The 22288-nt window shown below is 36.6% G+C and overlaps 1 protein-coding gene across 1 annotated transcript in view; it reads right to left on the reverse strand.

Annotated features, from left to right (window-relative positions):
* Positions 1–22288, reverse strand: part of CFAP54 (cilia and flagella associated protein 54) — a 294742-nt gene that overhangs the window by 167825 nt on the left and 104629 nt on the right. Inside the window, exons 25-30 of the mRNA XM_034987789.1 lie at positions 21460–21615; positions 16710–16832; positions 8402–8530; positions 6577–6691; positions 4096–4185; positions 3590–3716 (exon numbers count right to left, since the gene is read on the reverse strand). Of these exons, the coding sequence (XP_034843680.1) occupies positions 3590–3716; positions 4096–4185; positions 6577–6691; positions 8402–8530; positions 16710–16832; positions 21460–21615 (740 nt within the window). The remainder of the gene's footprint in view (positions 1–3589; positions 3717–4095; positions 4186–6576; positions 6692–8401; positions 8531–16709; positions 16833–21459; positions 21616–22288) is intronic.

The following is a 22288-nucleotide window of genomic DNA, read 5'->3' on the forward strand; positions in this document are numbered from 1 at the left end:
TCCCACCCCCCAGAATGCTTGAGCTGGTTGCTGTTATGGCAGAAAGAGATGGGAAGGAGAGGAGGTCACAGATAAACACTTGCCATCCTCCTATCCTCTTAACAGTCGCCTCCATGCTCTGAAGAACTCTAACCCCCTGAATCAGTTAAACTTCTCCACTTCTCAACCTCTTCACAGAATTATTCCTCCTAGCCTTTTATTTTGTTTATGGTATGTTATGAAAATGGTATTTTAAAATTTTTATGTAGTCAACGCTATCGATCTTTGATTTCATGGCTTATTCACTGTTTTGATTACTTATATTACTACCTTTTTCTAACGTGAAACATTGAATCCCAATAGCTATCTGCCTATTATTTCACAAACAGAACTCTGTTATACTTTATCTGATAATACAAATCTCTCTTTTGCTCTTTTTCATTTCTCAAATATTTTTCATTATTCTACACCATTCCATAAAGCTAACATGATTGGAGTTACATTAAGCCAACAAATTAATTTGAAGATAATAGAAATTACAGTAGTCCATCTGCCCATCAAGTAATGCACTATGTCTCCATTTATTCAAGTCATTTTTAAAAATATATCTTAGTAAAAATGTTTGGTCTTCTTTTATTAGCCTAAGTCCCCTCACAAATCCTCATAAATTTAATCCTATGCTTCATAGAAATGGGATCATTTTTCCATTATTCTTTCTAGTTTATATAGGAAAGCTATTGGTTTTGTAGCTAGCTATCCTGTGGAATTCTGTTATTTCTGATAGTTATCAGTCAATTAGCTTAAGTTTAAAAAAAAATTATTATTTGCAAATACCAATCATTTTATCTCCCTTTCAGAGTATTTCACTGTGGAATTCATTTGACAAACATTTTTGAGACCCTATTATGTGATAATCACATGAATTCTAATCCTAATTTCTATTTCTTATTTTAATGCACTGGCAAAAATTTTCAGAACAATATTAAATGATAGAAGGAAAAATAAGTTTCCTTATTATAAAGCTTATTTTAACAGAAAATATTCTTCTAATCCTAGTTTGCCAAGAATGGTTGTTGAATTTCACCACATGACTTTTTAGCATTTACTATAGGCTCCTTTGCCTACCAGTAATAATTACATTTCCAGATTTCCTACTATATTTATATTGATAATAAGATCTACATTTTCAACACTGAATTTACAAGCTATTTTATGAATTTTTGTTTCTATATACTGCTAAGTAAGACTGATTCATAATTTTCTATTCTTTTAATTCTTTTAAACCTGTTAACAGAGACTCCTGTGATAAATTTACTAGCAAACTTTATACCCATGTACTGAAATAGCTTTATGTAAAGTAAAACTTATTTGGTTCCTTTAAGTATGAAAGAACTAGCCTTAAAAAAAATCTGAGCCATTCAAATTCTTTTTAATACTTCAGTTTTTATAATTTAAATTTCTCCAGATTATCATCACTTTCAACTAGAAATTTCAAATTTATTCATATTAAATTATATATGCTGCTATCTAATGTTTGTTTAACCCCTTCCAAATTTAGAATTATTACTTCTTTGGATTACTTATATTTCACTTTTTCTTATTATGCTGGAAACTCACCTAATTTATTAATATCTTCAAAGAACCAGTTCTAGCAGTTATCAATTATTTTTTTTTAAGAGAGTGAGCATGAGCAGGGGTGGGGGTACAGAGGGAGAGGAAGAGAGAGAATCTCAAGCAGCCTCCCCAGCCAGCATGGAACCATTCGGGGGCTCAATCTTACAATCCTGAGACCGTGACCTGAGCTGAAATCAAGAGTCCGAAGCTTAACTGACTGAGCCACCCAGGTGGCACCTTCAGTTAAAACCAAGTTATAATTGTTTAATTTCAACTTGTATTTTTATTTTCTTTTTTCTGCTTTCTTGGATCAATTTTATTTTTCTAATTGCTCGAGTTCAATAAAAATTCATTTGATTTTATTTTTCTTATTTAGTAATACAGGCTTCTAAAGCTAAGAATTTCTTATTGCTGTTTTGAGCAAATTTGATACTAGGGTTTCTCATCATCATTACTTTCAAAAGTCTCTATACTTTTGGTTAGATTTCTTTTTTGATCCAATAATTATACATATGGCAGTAATGTATTTTGTTATAAAATTTCAGCTTTAGTATACTGTAAGAGAATGTGGTCTTTACAAATTTTAGCCTAGGTTATGTACTGAGCCCTATTTTGCAGCTTAAATATTACTTTTTAAAAAATTTAATGACTGCTTTAAAGAGTGTTTAGTCTCAATTGGCTATATATATTAAATTAATCTTATTAATTATATATACTTTCTGTGTCCTTTTTATTTCTTTTTAAACTAGCATGTTAAACTCTCTCAATATTATTTTATTTTGTCAAATCAGCCTTGTCTTTTCAGCAGTTATTTCCATATACATGGATTTTTGTTATGTAAAACATGAAAATTCATGAAATATCTTCATTGTGATTTATAAGCATTATTGGTAGAATCACCCACTTTGAATGTGAAAAGATAGAATTGAAAATAAGTAACAAAGAGATTGTTCTTTAAATATTACCAGGACAACTGATAAACTGGGGAACCTAAAGTTTAATTTAAATCCCCATACCAAAATAAATTCCATATGGATTAAAACATTAAATATAAATCATGAAACCATAAAAGTGGAAGAGAATACAGCTGCACATTTGCCTGTTGCAGAATATTTTCTTTGTGCAAAAATATGTTAAGCATACGAACATAAAAAGAAAAATAGATATTACTATCAAGGTAGAAATCAAGGTGTTCCATCTGCTCCTCCTCTATATTCCCTGATTTAGAGAAGAGCATCCTAAAACATCTGCTCAGCCTAGAAAATTGAAATCATTACCTTTGTTTTGAACTCAAGTCATACTGCTCAATCTCCAACCTTGAGTCTTTTGTTATACCACTGGGTTAATGCTTCTAAGCCACTCACTCTGCTTTCCTCTTTCAGAATATCTATTATTCTTACATTGGACCTCCGCAGTCAGCCCTCCAAATTTCACTGCACACCAAAAGTGTCTTCTGCTTCTCTCTGGTATTAAGAATGTGATTTACAGCTTCCAGACTTCTAATCTCAGCTATGGTCTTTTTAGTTTAATAGCACTTTCTGTCTAATTCTCTGAATACTATAACCTGTTTCATTTGATAAAAGCAATTTCCTCCTTTATCGTTTGAGAATATGAAGTACATATAGTCCAAGCTTTTGTTCTAATAAATGAAGTGCCTGTTTTAGGAAGAATGTTTTTCTATATGTTTTTATGAGAATGTTTTTCTTTTGCTGCCATTTTTTAAATAGACCTCATGTGATTGATGTTTCTTTTTACTAAAATGAGAGATAGGTCTATGCCCAATGGTGAAAGAAAAGCCCAGTTGTTGGAAGAAAATGTTTGTTTGTTTGTTTGTTTACATACACAGACACAAATCCTCACTATCTTCTTGGTGGCTGTTTACCCCACCCTCGGTGTATACCCCATCCTCTCTTTCATCCACCTTATATATCTTAAAGTAACAATGTTACCTATCTTTTAAAATTGTAAATATTAATAAAATATATATTACAAATACCTTTTCAAGAAGTCATAAACAGGATTTGTTATCTCCACCATAAGATGAAATTTTTCATCATTCATACATTTTAGCATCACTTGTGTAAAGAATTCTAGGAATCTAGGTCTCTGCTTAAATTTCATAACTGTGAAAACAAAGAAGTGTAGCAGTAAATGTGGCAAGAACTCCTGTCTTTCTAAGATCAAATAATCCTTTATAGTCTATATTTATTTTTCCAAATATCTCAGTGTTGAGAAAGAGTCCATAAAAGTTAACTCTAAATACGACAAGTTAGGGATCATAAGGGACCAAAATCTTTCCAGATTTTAAATCACATTACTAGACAGTCAATATTCTGCATTATTCTGAATGGGTAAGAATGGTCCCAGGGTCCTGGGATCGAGCCCCGCTTACCTTCTAGGTAAGAGCCTAGAACGGTGAAAGCTTTCAGACACGACAGAACCCACAGAATAAATGACCTTCAAAACTTGAGTGAACAGCAACCACACATTTAGGTCACCTACCTTCTTTTACAGCACCTTTGACCGACCAGTTTAAAACAACAGGGTAAAGAAATATAGGGTCCTCTGCTCCTGACAGTTCAGCTGTAGCATCTAAGGTTTAAAAAATTAGTAAGTTGTAGGTTCCATGTAGCATGAATTACCAAAAATGAAAATTCTTTGGAAGGAACAAAACATAGGAAAATGCTCAAGTATTCATTCTAAATTATGTGCCTTCAAAATATCAACTATATCATTATATTTTGGAGTTTAAAAAATTCAGTGATCTCAATTATTTTCCTTTCATTTTTCCCCCCTAAAAGCCAAGGAGTCCACCACCAAATAGGTGAAGAGTGTCCAGGGCATGAGTCTCTCATATTCAATAGCTGTCGTCTATCAGCAAACCCCAGACTCCGAAACCTATCAATTATGTTAACTTGATCTTTACAAAATTACCTTTAAAAGACAGTAAAGTACAGAATAATGGACAGCACAGCCCCTGGAGCCAGGCTGTCTGGGTTCAAATTCTAACACAGATGCTTTTTAGTTATGAGACCTTGGGAAGTTACTCAAAATCTCTGTGCCTCAGTTTATCTTTTTTTTTTTAAATAAAGATTTTATTTGTTTGACAGAGAGATACACAGCGAGAGCAGGAACACAAGCAGGGGGAGTGGGGGAGGGAGAAGCAGGCTTCCCGCAAAGCAGGGAGCCTGATGCGGGGCTTGATCCCAGGACCCTAGGACCATGACCTGAGCCGAGGCAAGACGCTCAATGACTGAGCCACCCAGGAGCCCCTCAGTTTCTTTATCTTTAAAATGAGGATAACAGTACCTTCCTCATATGGTTCTTATATAAGGGTTATATGTATATGTATAAAACACTTAACATACATAGTTCCTGGCACACAGAAAGCACAGTATAAAACTATTATTTTTATTACTGTTTTGTTATTAAATCTATTGTTCGGCTAGTAACATTACATTGTTTTTCTTTGTAAAATGTTTTTATTGATAATATGAAAATAATTCACATTTCTAAAACACTTTACATTTTGGGGCACCTGGGTGGCTCGGTCAATTAAACATCTGCCTTCAGCTCAGTCATGATCTCAGGGTCCTGGGATTGAGCCTGCTCAGTGGGGAGTCTGCTTCTCCCTCTGCCTCCTTCCCTGGGCGCGCTCTCTCTCTCTCCCCCATGTGAATCAATAAAATCTTTAAAAACATAATTCAGGGTACCTGGGTGGCTCAATGGGTTGAGCAGCGTCCTTTGGCTCAGGTCATAATCCCGGAGTCCTGGGATTGAGTCCCTCATCAGGCTCCCTGCTCAATAGGGAGCCTGGTTCTCTGCCCCTCCCCTGGCTCCTGTTCTCTCTCTCTCACTCTCTCTCTCTCAAATAAATAAAATCTTTAAAAAATAAATCAATAAAAAATAAAACACTTTACAAAAAAAAGAATGTTTAGCAAGACAATCACACCTTTCCCAAAGCTAGGTTTACTGGTTATGTGACTAATAGAGCATTGGGTTCAATTCATAAATTCAACTTGAAACAGACCTGGAACATACTGAGAGAGAGAGAGAGAGCTATCCAGGTTAGGGAATTCTGAACCCAGATATAACTGAGGCACACAATAAGAGAGGTGAAGTAGGGACACCAAATCCTATGAGTGGAGTCAGCTCCAAAAAGGCTGAGGGGCCAAAAGTGGAACCTCTGACTTGAGAAAAATTTAGAGAGAAAAGGTACTCTCTTGTTCTTCTAGAATATTTGAAGTACCTGCTTTTAAAAAGTGTGATAATATTTATCATCACCAGAAACTAAATCAATTTCTTAAGCAGATTTCCAAACTGCAAACTCCAAAATTCCAATCACTGTGTTAACATTGGTCCATTATGAAATTACCATTTGGCACAATGACCTAAAATTAAACTACTCTTTCACTTGAGTAGACCGTGGTTCAAATCACTCACGCATTAACACCCTCCACGCTATCCTTTTATTTCTCAGTTACATTTTTGCCTTTAGGGTAGTGATTCTCAATTTTGTGTCTTCCTCTCCAATATATGTGGCAACATTTGCCTTCCAGGTAATTGTCACAGCTGGCAGGATGGTGTGCCATGTATCTATAGGTAGAGGCCAGGGATGCTGCTCAACATCCTATGGTACCCCACAGCAAAGAATTAGCTGGCCCAAATTGGCCATAGTGCCGAGGTTGAGAAACCCTGCTTTAGAATCAGAAGATTTAGGCTCAAAAACAAGCCAGCTATGTAATCCTAATAAATCACTTAATCTTTATGAGCGGGGGGGGGGGGGGGGGGGGGGGGGTTGGGGGCAGTGGTTAATAATCCGTTATTAACAGAGTATTGTTAGGATTACTGGCATAATGTAAAAGCACCTTAAAGGATTTACCAAATGTTAATCTCATCTTAATCCTTTTAACAAAATATTTTCTGATTTTAAAAAGCATAACACTAAACAGAAGTATCTAGAAAGGAAAAAAAAATGACTACATTGCTTTGTCAGTTTGAGTAGGTGTGTCTCCAACAAGGCCAGCTGTTCATTTATTTTTTCAGGTAATATTATCTGCTGTGGCTTCTTCGGCTTGGAAGACTTCTTAGAAGAACCCTAAAAACATTGGTTAAGTGTAAGAATGTACCTCAACATGTTTCAAAAACTGTCACTTTCAAATAATAATCTTTAAATTATTATTTCATACTTTGATGCTTGGTAGACAAAACTATGATCTACATGGCCAAGTGATATAAATTAATAATAGTAATAGTCATTTCATTCTAACTAAATAATAAACATCATACTCAGTGTTTTATATAAGTTGGCCAAAATATTTCTTGTCTTCCCTTCTCCCTTCCTTCCAGTAACTTCCACCCCCCCCCTAACTAGCACCACCCCCTTCACCTAATACATACACTCTTCTGAAAGCAGATGAGGGTCGAACTCTAAAAAATCCTCAAAAGAAAATTCCCAGCCTGCCCTCAGCAATGTATTCCTTTTTCATTTTTCTTTTTTCCTTTCTTTTTCCCTGAGGAGCTTCTTTACCACTAAGCTAATTGCCTCTGCTGCTTTGCCTTTCAGTGAAACATAACAAGATCGGCAATTAGTGGATTAAGCATAGACAGGTCTGTGCTCAGGCTCCCCACCATGTTTTCAACAGTCTGAGCCTGAGAACTGAATGTGTTAATGTCTCCTGTACTCCAAAAAAAACAAAAAACAAAAACAAAACAAAAAAAAACCCTCCCAAGCCCCTATAGGTTTAAAGGGACCTTGAGTGGCTATAAGGAATTCTGACTCCTATAAATTCGGTATTAGCTTCTCAGTCCCTATAGTCTTAGAAAGAAGTAGCATGACCTTCTGCTGGGCTTGAGGCTCCATGGAAAGAGGCAAGGAGTCCTGTCCTACAATGATGTAAAGGAACAGGGTTGTGAGTCAAGGCCTGGGTGACATAAACGGCCCAGCTGATGGACTCTGAGAGTGAACACACTTGGGTGAAAAAGCCCTCAAATTGCATCCAGCTTAATCAAAACTCTCTCTAGACAAAATAACCCCCACCCCCCAAAAAGGATTATGGCTAAAGAAAAAAAAAAAATGCATCCAGTAAAACAGTGGTGATTTTTGAAGCTTTTTGCGGCAAGCAAACACTTAACATATAATTCAGCATATAAAAGAGACAGAAATGGGGCTATTCCAACGGAAACAGAGTCCAGGAGTGATGTTCTCTACCCCCACCCCAGTCAGTGCAGGGGCTTCAGGTGACTCCTAGTGCTCCTCAGAAACCCAGTAAACTAAGCAGCATTTCATAATTTGACCCACAAAAACACATAACCACGTGGTCTCAAGAAAAGGCACTAAAACAGGTTCTATAAGACCCATGCTTGGGAGGCAGATATTAAAAAGCAGTCTCAGACATTAGCAGTCTCATAAAGAAGACAATTTAGGTGTCACAGTGAGTTTAGGAAAAATCTACTGTGAACAAAGTAAAAAGCTCTGACATGTATTTACTACATTTTATAACCCACCCAGAATAAGAAAATCTCCAATTTGGTAGAGACTTTAGAGGGCTTTGCGTTCCAAGTTCAGCTGGGCGTAGGAAGCTATCAGTGCCTGACTAATGATCAGTACTGGTGAGAGGGGGGCTCTTCAGTATTCTAGCAGGAATTCCTTTAAATAAGGAAGGTCTTCACTATATATTACTTTTTGTCTATATAAATATGACAAATTTAAAACTGATCAATAGTCTAACACATTTGCTAATACTATATGACCCCACAAAGACTCAAATAAGTATATGTTTTAAGATGAGAAACAAAAATCAATTACCTCCTCTTGCATTTCTTCTTGGTCAGACACACCAAATAGAGATTTGCAAACTGATGTGATGTCCAACATCTTTTTTCCATAATTTATGATCATTACTGCCAGGTCATATTCTTTCCATGAACGCAGAATCTAATCAAAAATATTTATTAATTACCCCTGTTGGAAACATTTGTCTATTTTCAAGTGTCATCGACCACCTTTCATAAATTCACAAGTCCCGTTAATATTTTGAGTCTAAGAATTCCCCTGATTTTGTTAAAGAAATTGGAAATTTACCTCCAGATCCTATTTCCCTACAATTAAAACTGCATGATTCCACTGCTTTAAATAAAGGACAAATAACAAGATTATCTGATCAATTATGAATTCCCCATATTTCTGGGACTTATAGCCATACATGTTTTGGTGTAGGAAGTTAACAATTAAGAAAATATTTCCACTTAGAAGATCCATTTTAAAACAAAATCATTCTAAAAAGGCCATATAACTACCACCTCCTGTCTTGAGTTGCTTTCTATGTGAAATGCTACATTACTGCCATCATAATGTCTTTAGTTGGGGGGGGGTTATATCAGTAAATTATTTAAAAGATATTCTGGCAGTGGACTAGACTAGAGATGAGCTGTTTTGGTCAGATTCTCTGAGAACCGTAGGGGAAACAGACACTGCAACCATAAAAAGGGGAGCCCCTCTCATCCACAATTCGTTACTAATCACTATTCTTCGGCCTTCTCTTGCCAGGCCCTTGCCTACCTCTCTAGAGTACACCACTCATTTCCTTGTACTTCAAACTTACAAAATACTGAGCTGAATATAAATTCTGACACTCGCCATGGTTTCAGGACTTCATGCCTTCATACGGCTGAGGCATTTCTCAGAACTTGCCCCCCTTATTTATGTAGCTTTACCTGGTCATGAAAACCTGGACTCCAGCATCGACAGGAAAAGTTTCCCAGGCCAGCAATCTAATTTGCATACACCTTGCTATAGTGAAGCATCATATGAAGGGGACGCATTCATGGTGAACCATATAGGGCAATTCTTTAAGAGTCTAAATAAACTTGTAGGGATTTGTTAGATGTAGGTGTGTTCTGTCGAGCTGAATAACTTAGTATTTAAGATAAGTAACAACTGTTACTTCCCATGCAGGGAAAGGATATATACGTGACTAGTTGCATAAATCTGGTAATACCTACCTGATCCAAAGTGCTAAGAACTGGAAATATTTCTGTGGAACCAGGCAATAGCATTAAACTAAGCTGACTGTGGAAAAGAATGTAGGTAGGAAAATGGTGAAATAAAGTTTGAAAAGGTATATGGGATTAGGTCAAACAGGGCCTTGAATGCCAGGCAAAACAGCCCAGTCTCATTATAAAATTGATATGAGAGAGAGTATGTTTTATTAGAAAGCCAAAATGAGCAAATACTTCCTCTTCTTTCAACTTTGCTTTCTGACATACTTGGGTCCAAGGCTTGGAGAGAAATAGAGAGAACTGTGCAATCTTTTCCCCTCATTTTAATATGCCAGTAGTAAAAGATAAAGAATTTCTCCAATCAGCAGAAAAATAGAGAACCAATTCTACTCAACACACCAAATGGTGAACAGAAACAAAAAGACCATGCCAAATGTTTAGCATAATAATTTTTAAACAATGCAAAAATAATGAAACATTTAAGATGACGTGTCTTAGAAGTGGCACTTTATTTGGAATTCTGACAACTTTTAAAAAAAATACTGCTGCTTAAAGAAGAAAGATTGAGCCATCTGAAAAGATTACCAATGTTTTAAACAGAACAGAGAAAAGAAACAGAGCCATTAGACTAATTGGGCTTTCCGTGTCGTAACAGAAAATCCATACAAAAATGTGGTTATAAAAAATGAACAACTAAAATCTGGGACTCAAGGTGAGGCCAGGGCTCTGGGGCTATTGGTCAGGCTGGAGGAAGCTTCTGAAAGGGCATAACAGTTTGGGACAGAACCAGCTCCAATATCAAAATCCTGACATCAATACCCGTTTTACTTTTTACAAATGTCCAGAAACATTCAGGGTCATTTCTACAATAATATCACTTGGATCTCAATATGATTCTTCAAGTTGGGGGTGGGTGGGTAGTGGAGTTGTGGATGGCATGTAAAGCAATGCAGGGCCAGCCCCAAGCTGCTGTGTGCTCTGGGAGAAAAATCACACAAAGCTGAGAGAGGAGACATGTAAATTCAAGGACTTCAACATGCACTAGGCCCCAAACGCTGGTCTTTTGTTCCAGGTCAGGAGTCTCTCCCATCTTCCACAGGGTCTGTTGTGAAACCTCCCGTTCTTCTCAATCTCTGAAACCCATCGTTACTCTCCACCTCCTCTCTCTCTCTCTCGGCAAATGACCTTGCTTCCTTTACACAGAAGAAATGTAGGGAAACTAGCTTATCTCCTACCTACACACTCACCTGTAACTATAACCATCCTACCTTCCTGTTAGAGGAGAGAGGTCAATCTCCTGTCCAGACTAATCCCTCCCACATGCACTAGGATCTCATCACCTCCTGCCTTCCCGGGGATCTCGCTCCTATATCCACATCCTTTCCCTCTCCTGGTTCCTTCCCATTAATGGTCAAATGTGGAGTACCTGGATAAACAGAATTGGCTTTTTGGTTGGTTGGTTGATTTTTAGCAGGAGAAGTTGCTATTGGCAAGCTGCAAGCAACAAGCTGCCTTAGAATAGAGTTTCTCTGTTATGGAAGAAATACTGCAGTAGCTGCTGTCAGTTATTTAAATGTAAAGTGAATAGTTGTCCAGTACCCTGGAAAGAAAGTGTAACCTGGCCTTCTCTTACTTGAGAAAGACACCCCTGTCCCAGAAATACTTAACTGATGGACGAGTTTGGGGGGAAAAGGCCTTTGTGGTCCAAAATGGCTTTGGACTAATCAACTGTCCAATTCTTCCTCGTGACTAATGGAAGCAGAACTGGCCCCCTGGATTAAGTGCACCCTTGAGATTCTTAAATAATTCTCTTCCCTTCTCACTCTCCACACTGTCCCCAGATGATATCATCTATTTCTATTATTCAGTTGGGTCCATATATTAATGATGGCTTTGTCTTTATACGTATTTGTCCTCTCTTGAACTCCAAGCCTATAGGTCCAATTATATAATATTTACCTCTTTGGATATCCTATTAGCCCCCAAATCCAATAGATTCCAAATTTATTATCTTTTCTCCCTTTCTTACCCCAAATTACTCCTTTTCCAGAGTTCAACAAATAGCATTGTATTCACCCAACTGCTGAGGCCAGACAGGTGGATTGCTGTTGACTCTTCCCTCTCTCTCCTTTATCTTCACATACTTAGCAGGTTTACAGGTTCTCAATTCTATCTCATAAATAACTCTTGAATCCTTTCAATCTATGTCCCTTTCAACTCTATGTCCCACTTTTCCACACTACAGTAGTCCCCCTTTTCCATGGGGGATATGTTCCAAGACCCCAGTGGATGCCTGAAACTGCAGATAGTACCAATACTGATATACACTGTTTTTGTCTACACATGTGTGCCCATAATAAAGTTTAATTTATCAGTCAGGTGCAGTAAGAGGCTAAGAACAATAACTAATAATAAAATAGAACAATTATAACAATATACTGTAATAAAAACTATGTGAGCAGGGTCTCTCTCAAAATATCTTGTACTGTACACGCTTCTCCTTGTGATGATGTGAGATGGTAAAATGCCTACGTGATGAGAAGAAGTGAGGGGGATGACACAGGTGTTGTGACGTGGCATTAGTCTACTACTAACCTTCTGACAACTCACTAGATGGAGGACCATCTGCTTTCCAAATGCAGTTGACCCGCAGGTAACTGAAACCTCGGGGAAGCAGAACTGCAGATAAGGGGGGACTGCCATAGTTCGGTTTATCAACTCTCACCTTCTACCTCATTCCCTGCCTCAGGTCTTATCCCACTCTGTTAGCTGTTGTGCCCCAGAATAATTTCTTTTTGCTAACATGCAAATTTCACTATGTCATTTCCAGGTTTAAAACCCTTGAATGGCTCCTCCCTGACCTCATGAGATGACCACTCATCATCTGGTACCTGTTCACTACTCCACTTTTTAAGGTGATTGAAACGTATCTTTTGTAATTAAAAATAAATCTGATTCTTCTTTTCCTTAACTGTAAGATTATTTCATATTTTCTCATTGATTGCTCCCTGAGGTAATGTTAATAATCTTGTTATCTGTCAAATATTTTTTAAGATTTGCCTGTAAGCCTGTAATATAGTGTCTTGTCATAAAAAAATTTTTTTTACTTATCATGTAATCTGTTTATCTATCTTTTTCTGTGTACCTTTTGAATTTTATGCCCTATTGAGAGAGGTCTCCTCTGACTTCAAAGCCATACAAATATCTATTTGTCTTTATTTTGTTTATGGTAAGAGGCTCTGGCTTCATTTATTTTCAGATGAATAGTCAGTGATAGCAGTACCTTTTATTAAATAAAGTATTTTAATAAATTTTCCCAATAACTCCAAATGCCACTTTTGTCATATATTAAGTTCTTCTGTAGACCTGGGGCTGGCTGGCTATTCCTGGACTCTTCTATTCCTCTAAACTATTTGCCAATTACTTAACACCATTTTTTATTGAAGTGGCCTTATAATAGATTTTAGTATCTATTGAGAACTTGTAAATTATTCTAATCAGTTTCAGAGAAACCCCATTGGGATTCTGACTAGAACTGTATTACATTTAAATACTATTTTTGGAAGGATTTCTATTTCTATGACAGTAAGTCTACCTATTCAGGAACTTGGGATGGTCTGCCATATGTTCAGATCTTATTTTGTGACCTTCAATAAGATTCCAGTTCTTTTATTCGGGTCTTTTAACACTTCGTTAGGCTTAAAATGTTGTGCATTTTTTTTCTCCAAGTTTTTATTTAAATTCCAGTTAGTTAATATACAGTGTAATATTAGTTTCAAGGGTAGCATTTAGTGATTTACCACTTACATACAACACCCGGTGCTCATCTCTAGATCTCAAGTGCCTTCCTTTTTTTTTTTTTTTAATTATAATAGTTCCTTCCTTAATGCCTCTCACCTATTTCATCCACCCCCCTGCCCATCTCCCTTCCAGCAAACTTTCAGTTTGTTCTTTATAGTTAATGGTCTCCTATGGTTTGCCTCCCTCTCTTTTTTTTTCTTCCTTTCCCTATGTTCATCTGTTTTGTTTCTTAAATTCCATATATGACTGAAATCATGTGGTATTTGTCTTAAAATACTGTATATTATTAGTAGTATATTTTCCTCTCTCCATTTCTCATGGGCTACTGCTACTATTTAAAAAAATCAGTTTGTAAGCATCTCACATACCATCACTTTATAAATTCTTTTAATGCTAGTAATTCTTTTTACTAGATTCTCATGAGTTTTTGAGAACTGTACAATTACAAATGAATTATACTTTAATATTATAAAATTATTTCATATCCTTATCTATTACATAAGACAGAATCTCTACAATGAATCACACTATTGACAGTCAGATCCTATACCTGATTTTTAAGGAAACGGTTTCAGAAAATTGCCATTTAGTGTATTTGCTGTAAAATTTTGGTAAATGTCTTTATCATTGTCCAATAGACTCCTTCCATTCCTAATTTACATACAATTTTTTTTAGGAAAGTTTGCTAAGTGTTATCAAATGCCTCTGTAGCATTTTTCACTTAATCTAATTGTGATTTTTCTTTTTTAATTTGCTGTTGTAAAAAATTAGAGTTTTGTTTCAATTCAGACTTGATCTTTAATATTTAATAATGACACTGTCCTTAGACAGACAGTGACCAGATGACTTCCAGGAGTAGAGAAGGGTGATAAGACAAAACAGACTTGAAGAAAATCATACAATGCCTCTCTTTGTCCTGAGTCATGTTTGGGGCCCTGACTTCTGCCTTTACAGATATAAAAATGGCTACTCCTCCCTTATTTGTGTTTGTATTTCCCAGTACCTCTGTCTATCCATTTATTTTCAACCAGTGTTTGTCACATTGTTTTGCAAAGCATTTCTTGCATTTGAATCTGACTTTTTAGTTCATCTGGCCATCTCTGTCTTCTGAGTTCATTTACACTTAGTGAAGTAATTAATATTCTTAATTGTATTCCTTCTATCTTAAATACTATCTCTTCTTCCTTCTTAGTTTTGCTGAATTAGCCATTTTTCCTCCCTGTTATTCCTCTCTTCATTTTTTCCTGTCAATTTAGAAGTCCTACTGTGCTTTAAAGTTTTGCACATGGCTACATATTCCTGATTCATTTTTAAATAAAATAGTAATTTTATATTATATGTATTTTTTATACTATATGTATTTTTTTAAAACACACAACCATGCACCAAGCATCTCTACCTGGTCTCCCCTCCCTTAATCCCGAACAAGATAAAAGTTTTAGTTCTAGGTTATTAATAAGTTTTTTCTTTCAAAGATAACTCTTCTATTTCAAGAATTCCTACTTATCATTTATATTACAAAACCCACATCACATCATTATTACCTATTTAATTTTAATAATACATATATTGCAAGATTCGTTGCTCCCATTATTCCTCTCCTTTTTGTCTTTCCCTACCTTGGGATTTATCTCCTGAACCAATTGTCATTTGATAGAGTATTTCCTCAAATGTTTTCCTCAGATAAGTACATGGGCAGAATACTTTTGAGATGCTGCACCCCTGAAAATGTTTATTTTGCCCTGACAAAGGAATGATATCTTTCCTGGTTATTAGTTTTTGGACCTCCATCTTATCCCCTCAGGATTCTACAAATGTTGCTCCAGTATTTTATCTTCTACTGTTGTTGATAAAAAGTTTGAAGCTAATGGATTCTCTTTCCATTGCAAATAACCTGTTCTTTGGTCTCAAAACTTTGAGATTTTAATTTATCCTTGGACTCCAAGAATCTCACCATCAAGTATCAAGACATGAGTTTTTTTTTTATGTTATGTTAATCACTATATATTGCATCATTAGTTTTTGATGTAGTGTTCCATGATTCATTGTTTGCATATAACACCCAGTGCTCCATGCAGAACGTGCCCTCTTTAATACCCATCACCAGGCTAACCCATCCCCCCACCCCCCTCCCCTCTAGAAACCTCAGTTCGTTTCTGAGTCCATAGTCTCTCATGGTTCAAGACGTAAGTTCTTAAATTAATCCGCCCTAGGACTTAGGGAGACTATTCTCCATTTTTTTTTTTTTTTTAATTTCCTGCCTCCAGAACTTTTATTTCATGTTAGGACTTTTGGATCTGCTTCTGAATTTACCTCTAGGTAATTCCATGCTATGCTGTCAGATATTTCTTGAGCTTCCAGATTTGACTCAAGAAATACCATTAACTACAATCTTCATCTGTTTAATTTTTTTAATCAAAAATCAAATATTTTTTGTTTAGTTACATAAGATCTTCTGTTGTTTTGTTTTGATCATTTAATTGCATCACACCACCTTGAAAGTTTTCTTTCTTCTTTTTTTTTTTTCAAGTCACCTCTGGTCTTTTCCAACATAGTGAGAGTAAAAATAAAATTATTTTGTTGTTTGGCCTACCCCTTGGGGTTCTGAGTCCTCTTAAGTAAGTTATTATTTTTCTCTTCCTGCTAATGGCTACCCTCCCTCCATATTTGCACAGACTAGGTTAAAGATGTGTCTCCAGCAGTGGTAAACCAGTGAGCAATGGAAAGAATATGATTTTCTGCTCCTGAGGTCAGGCCATAAACAGCCAGCAAATCATGACTTTTTTGCTAAGATAGAAAGTAAAGGCCTCTCTGCTTCCAGACCTTCACTGAAGCAAACTTAAGTCCCAATTAAAGCGATGGATCAAATCAGCCCACCCATGCAGTATTCTTCCAGATCCCTACCAAATCACAAAGGTCCTGTGAGGACCATACAAAACAGGCAGGCAAATATGGCCCTTCTTTGAGGAAATTCACCGGATTCAGTCAACTAAAGCCTTTGAAGAAACACACAGTGCTGGTCTTTGAGCCAAGCAATGAGAATAAATAAGCTTACCTCTCGGCCTCTGGTCTCTTGGTTCTTTCTTGTTTCCAAGGTGAATGAGGTCCCATAAAATGTACTCTTTCCCAATCCTTCCCCTGGCCTAAGATACACCCTCCAGGCTCTACCAACTGACCCATGCAGGCAACTCTTGACCTAAAATGCTTTGTGGGTACTATTTTTAAAAGTATTCTATGTAATAAAAGTAACTTAACTTTCTAAATCATTGCTATTCCTAAATTTTATGACACTAGACAAAGAATGAGATAAATACCTTTGTTATGTAGAAGATACAACAGGCTATCATGTGCTGTACACTTTCAAAACTTGCAATATGTTTCTTTGAGTGGATGATATTTGGTAATCCTTGCAAAGCCACTACACACTTTATCAAGATCTAAAAAATAGAAGCACAATAATTTCTGTTGAAAAATATCACACTCACTCATTAGGAAATGTTCTATGCAAATCATGCAAGTTTTAAACCATCAAATTTTATTATTATCAATAATTGTCAATAAATTGCTTATCATGTATAAAAGAATGCACTCTGAGATAAAATTAATATATTCAATTTCAGATGAGTTTCTCAACTAAAGTAACTTGAAAACTAGTGTAGAAGATAAAATAAGTATACAAAGATCACAAAACAGCACATTTTGACAAGTGTCATAAAAAATATAGGCAGAATATTATATATACAAGACACTAAAGGCACATCCAGGTTTAGTAGGACCTTAAAAAACCATTTAGAGAAGGATGTACCATATTATATATACGGTAATACCAGGTACTTGAAAAAATAGTTTCCTTTAAAATTAAAACCAAGCATTCATATCCCATATCCCATAAATATTGGTGTTTACTTCCTAGTCCCCTTGCCTCATATTATGAGATCCTGAATTTGATCAAGAGATAGATAATTGGGGTGCCTGGGTGGCTCAGTCGTTAAGCGTCTGCCTTCGGCTCAGGTTGTGGTCCCAGGGTCCTGGGATCGAGCCCCACATTGGGCTCCCTGCTCCACAGGAAGCCTGCTTCTCCCTCTCCCACTCCCCCTGCTTGTGTTCCCTCTCTCACTGTGTCTCTCTCTGTCAAATAAATAAAATCTTAAAAAAAAAGAGAGAGATAGATAATTAAGTTTACCTTTCAATACTTTGCACTGTTCTGAGCAACATTACTGTCAGGAAAGTAGGGCTGAGATTGCATCAATCTATTAATCATCCAGATTATCAAAAGACAAATTAACATATGGATGTTGGTCTTTTGTGGACAGCCTAATTGCTTCAAGCCACCATTCTAACATTACTACTATTGTTACTGTACACTTAATGAGTATTTGTAATGCTTCTTTAATTCCTCCCCATCACCACACACCCCCACCCCACTACACCATATCCCCAAATGTTAGCAACCCAGTAGTTTTGTAGTTTTCTCCAGGCTCATATAATCATATATATACATATAAATACATAAACATACATAGAGGGGGAGTTAATGTTATGTCACAAAATGGAATTCCTAAACACTTGTTTGAACTGTGCATTTCTCCTTCAACCATGTCTTGTGAAAAATCCCTCCAAGTCTACAGGTGTAGTTCAAGTTCATTATTTCCAATGGCTGCATAATATGATTTAATGTGGAAGAACCATCATTTATTCAGCCATTTCCAGAATCTCCATGTTGCACACACTTTTACGGCTGACGTTTTACAATCTGGCATATATACTGGCCATCCTCCTGCTACTGCACTTTCTCTTTGTCTCCAGCTTTTTTTTTTTGCCACAACGAAAGGGCCATAAGAAACACCCTTGTACATGCTCAGTTGCCCATATGAGTGGCAACTTCAGCACCAGATTTGAGATGATACCTAGCGAGGATGAAGCACCATCTTCCAGGGCAAAGTAAACACTCTAAATCAATGACATTTATGTGGCGTTGTGTGCCCAGCAGGTAGAACACGTGAATCTGGGAACCAAGGGGTGGAACTAGGTATCTTACTAACTGGTAATTTTATTCTATGGGATAAATTGCTGATAGAGAGATTGCTGTGTCAAGTATATTTGTTTTTAATTTTAATTAAAATTAGATTTTAGTTTAATTAAAATTAAGATTGCTTTACCAAAATCCAAAGCCTAAAACAATTCACATGTTCCCCATCAATGAATGAGAATGTCTTTGCCCCATGTCATCACCAGCAAGAGGAGTTACAGATCTTTTCAATTCTGTCAGCAATATTACATTGTTCATTTAATGTGCATTTCTAAGGACACTCAGAGTTTGAGCATCTTTTCATGGTTCTTGGCCACTTGGATTTGCTCTCCTGTAAACTGCCTCTTCATATCCTGTGGCCATTTTTTTATTAAGTTATTGTCAATTTGTAAGACATTTTGTTATATATATTTATCCTTGTCTGTAATATATATAAAAATCCTTGTTAGATATTTGTCCTAAACCCACAAATTTTATACTACCTTTGTTATGGTCCCTGTTGTCACACATAGGCTGCCATAAATATAGTCAATATTTCTTATTTTTCTTGTTATTTCTAAGAGTTCTGTCTTACTTAAAAAGGATTCCCACAACCCTGGATTGCACATGTAATCTGTGATTTTCCCCCTAACTTTTTAGTACATCTGGACTTTTTATATATGTACAATATAGGTGTCAAACTCTATTTTCTTTCAGATGAATATCCAGGGGTTTCACCATCATTTACTAAAAATATCCAGTCTCTCCACTGAATTGGAATGCCAGTTCTGTCATATATTAAATTCTCATCCATACCTAGGCCTATTTCTAGAATCTCCTCTGTGTTCCATTCACTTTTCCTATTCCAAACAGTACAATTTAATTAGAAACTTCTTTCTCAAGGCTTTTCCTCATAGCTATAACCCATTCTCTGAGCTGTAGCTAAAGGCACCCTAAGTCAGTGGGATGCTAGAGGATGACAGTGGATTATCCTGAACTTGACCAACTGAGCACCAGTTGCAGCTGCTGGTCCCAATGTGGTATCCTTGCAAGAGGACCTTAAAAGCTATGCATTGCTATGGCTAATGTTCTCTTTTCTGTCCTACTAGGAAGAAGTACCAGAAGAAGTTCCCATTCATACTGGGAAGACAAAAGTATATACTTAGCATCTTGCCCAAGGGCCATGAAAATTCTCCCAGCCTCTGACATATTTTATGAAAGGACCTGAACTCTCTGGGCATGTCTCAAAACAAAACATTGGGCAATTACATCAATAACATGTTAATCGAAACTAAAGAGCAAGAAATGGCAAGTACATTAAAGACCGTGGTAAAATACATACCCTCCAGAGGATAGAAATAAACCCTGTGAAGATTCAGGAAGCTGCCACATTAATGAACTATCTGGGGTCTGCTGAGACACCCCATCCAAACTAAGTCTGACATATGGCATCTCTCACCTCTAAGAAGAAAGGACAATGCCAGGTAAATGCCTTTGGGTTCTGGAGGAAGCATTTTCTACACTTGAGAATGCTGCTCTACAAGCCATCTACAAATGACATGGAAGGCTGCCAACTATGAATTTAGATTTCAGATTCTGGAGGCCGATCTCCTAAGCAACTGAACTCCTAAACGTGGGGACTGTGGGAGGAGGTATGTCTATGCTCCAGTATAGCCACTCCAAGGCAAATATTTGTTAAATTACTTAAGCCCCTGGTTAGTTTTCTCAATGGTGAATTAAAAATCTTTATGCTGTTCATGAGTTCAGTCACATCTTCTTGGTTCTCAAAATCTGAGTTGATGATGATGATAATGATGACAATAATGATGACGATAAAAACTTTCTAAAAGTATCAGCAGCGAAACCTTATTTCTGTCATGATTTCCCTGTGGTAGGCAGAATTCTAAAATAGTCCACAGGATTCCTCCCCCGGGTGTACAAGCCCTGTATAATCCCTCCTTCTATGAGTGGGTAGGACCTGTGACTATGATGAGATCATCACTCTCATGACTACCTTATGTTATGTAAGACTCCTCATGCATATTACATGAGGCTCTCCTGCTGGTCTTGAGGAAGCAGATTGCCACATTGTGGAGAAGACCATGTGGCAGGGAATTGGTGGTGAGCCTTTAGGCGCTAAGGACCCCCTTTCACAGAAGCACAAGGAAATGAACTCTCTCAACAACCAGTGAGCTTGGAAGAGGCACCAGAGCCTCAAGTAAGATCACAGCTCTGGCCAACACCTTGAGTTCAGCCTGATGAGACCCTGAGCAGAAGACCCAGTCAACCCGTATCCAGCCTCCTGTCCCACAGAAACTATGAGATAGTAAATGGGTTTATTGTAAGCCACTAAGTTTACAGTGATTTGTTAGAAAGAAGAGACAACTAATATAATCCCTTCAGCCAGATCTCACCTACTCTTTTTCCATAAATTCCAACTCTTCCATCACCAAGAAACCAAATATTTTTTTTCTTGGGTCATCCACCAATTTTTTCCCTACATGATGATGGCTTTAACAATATGTTTTTGAGCAAGTACTGCTGTTTCTAACATCATGCAAGCATAAAAATTGAAATGACTTTAAAAACCTAGAAAAGCAGATTGCTAATGTTTAAACATGGACAGCAGTGGGGCTGAATGTTTTCAGAGAAATACATTTTAGTCCTTATTTATGGTTGCCCAGACATAATTTAAATTATTAAAATGTTTTTCAGTTAACTCATGAAATTTCCCAACACCTGTCTTTGACCTATTTGTACATTACAAAAGATACACTGCTTTTTCTTTTCCAAAATGCATTGTTGAGGGCGCCTGGGTGGCTCAGTTGGTTAAGCGACTGCCTTCGGCTCAGGTCATGATCCTGGAGTCCCAGGATCGAGTCCCACATCGGGCTCCCTGCTTGGCGGGGAGTCTGCCTCTCTTTCTGACCCTCCCCCCTCTCATGCTCTCTATCTCATTCTCTCTCTCAAATAAATAAATAAAATATTTTTTAAAAAATGCATTGTTGAATTGCCTTTGCAAAAATACCCTTATCTAAGGGCATAAATATGCTTACCTGTATGACAGGTACCAAAACAATATTGTGGTAGATTATAGGAGCAAGAAGGCCATAACACTGAGTCACAGCTTGAAGGACATAACTGGAATCATTTAGGTGGCTGCTGAGTTCCAATGCCACTAAGACTCTCTCACATTCAATTAGTCTAGTAATCTGTAATGGAACAGATACTGTTACCCAAAGAGAACATCAGGTGCTCCACCAATGTGTCTCTAAGGAGAAGAAAGGGTAGGAAATGTGATCGTTGTGGCTCAACAACATGCTGGTATGTTAAAATGTTGATTTTAAATCAAGATCTAAATTCAAGAACAATTCTAACTCCCCAACAATGCTACATAAGGGTAAGACAACCTTAGACTTAAACTTCAGAATATTTTGTAAAATAATACAAATACCACTAGTAATGAAGAAAGAACTGATCTTTTTTAATTGGTAAAATAAAAACTTGGCTATATTTTAATGTTAGAAAACACCTAGTCTTTTCAAAACATAAATCTTATAACAAATAATAATTAAAATACTATGTCGCTCTTAATACTGCTCCCACTTAAATAACAAAGTCCCATTTTCTCTCTGGATTTGTGAAAAAAAAAAAAGATAAATTTTCAGTAGACCAAACTAATCTTCTATTATACTTTTGCTACTTAAATAAAAATGGTAGTAAAATAGAAAGTTAGGCGTTTGTGATTAAGCTACTTAAAAAAAAAAAATAGGGGCCGTATCTAACTTTTCCTTTCCCTTTCCTGAAGGAAGATTTCACTATGTTTCTTGCCTTTTATTTTGAAAGATTTATTTACTTATTTAAGAGAGAGAGCAAGCATGCAAG

This window comes from Mirounga leonina, unplaced genomic scaffold (assembly GCF_011800145.1).
Source record: "Mirounga leonina isolate KUSES-001 unplaced genomic scaffold, KU_Mleo_1.0 Mir_418, whole genome shotgun sequence".
NCBI classification, from domain to species: domain Eukaryota; kingdom Metazoa; phylum Chordata; class Mammalia; order Carnivora; family Phocidae; genus Mirounga; species Mirounga leonina.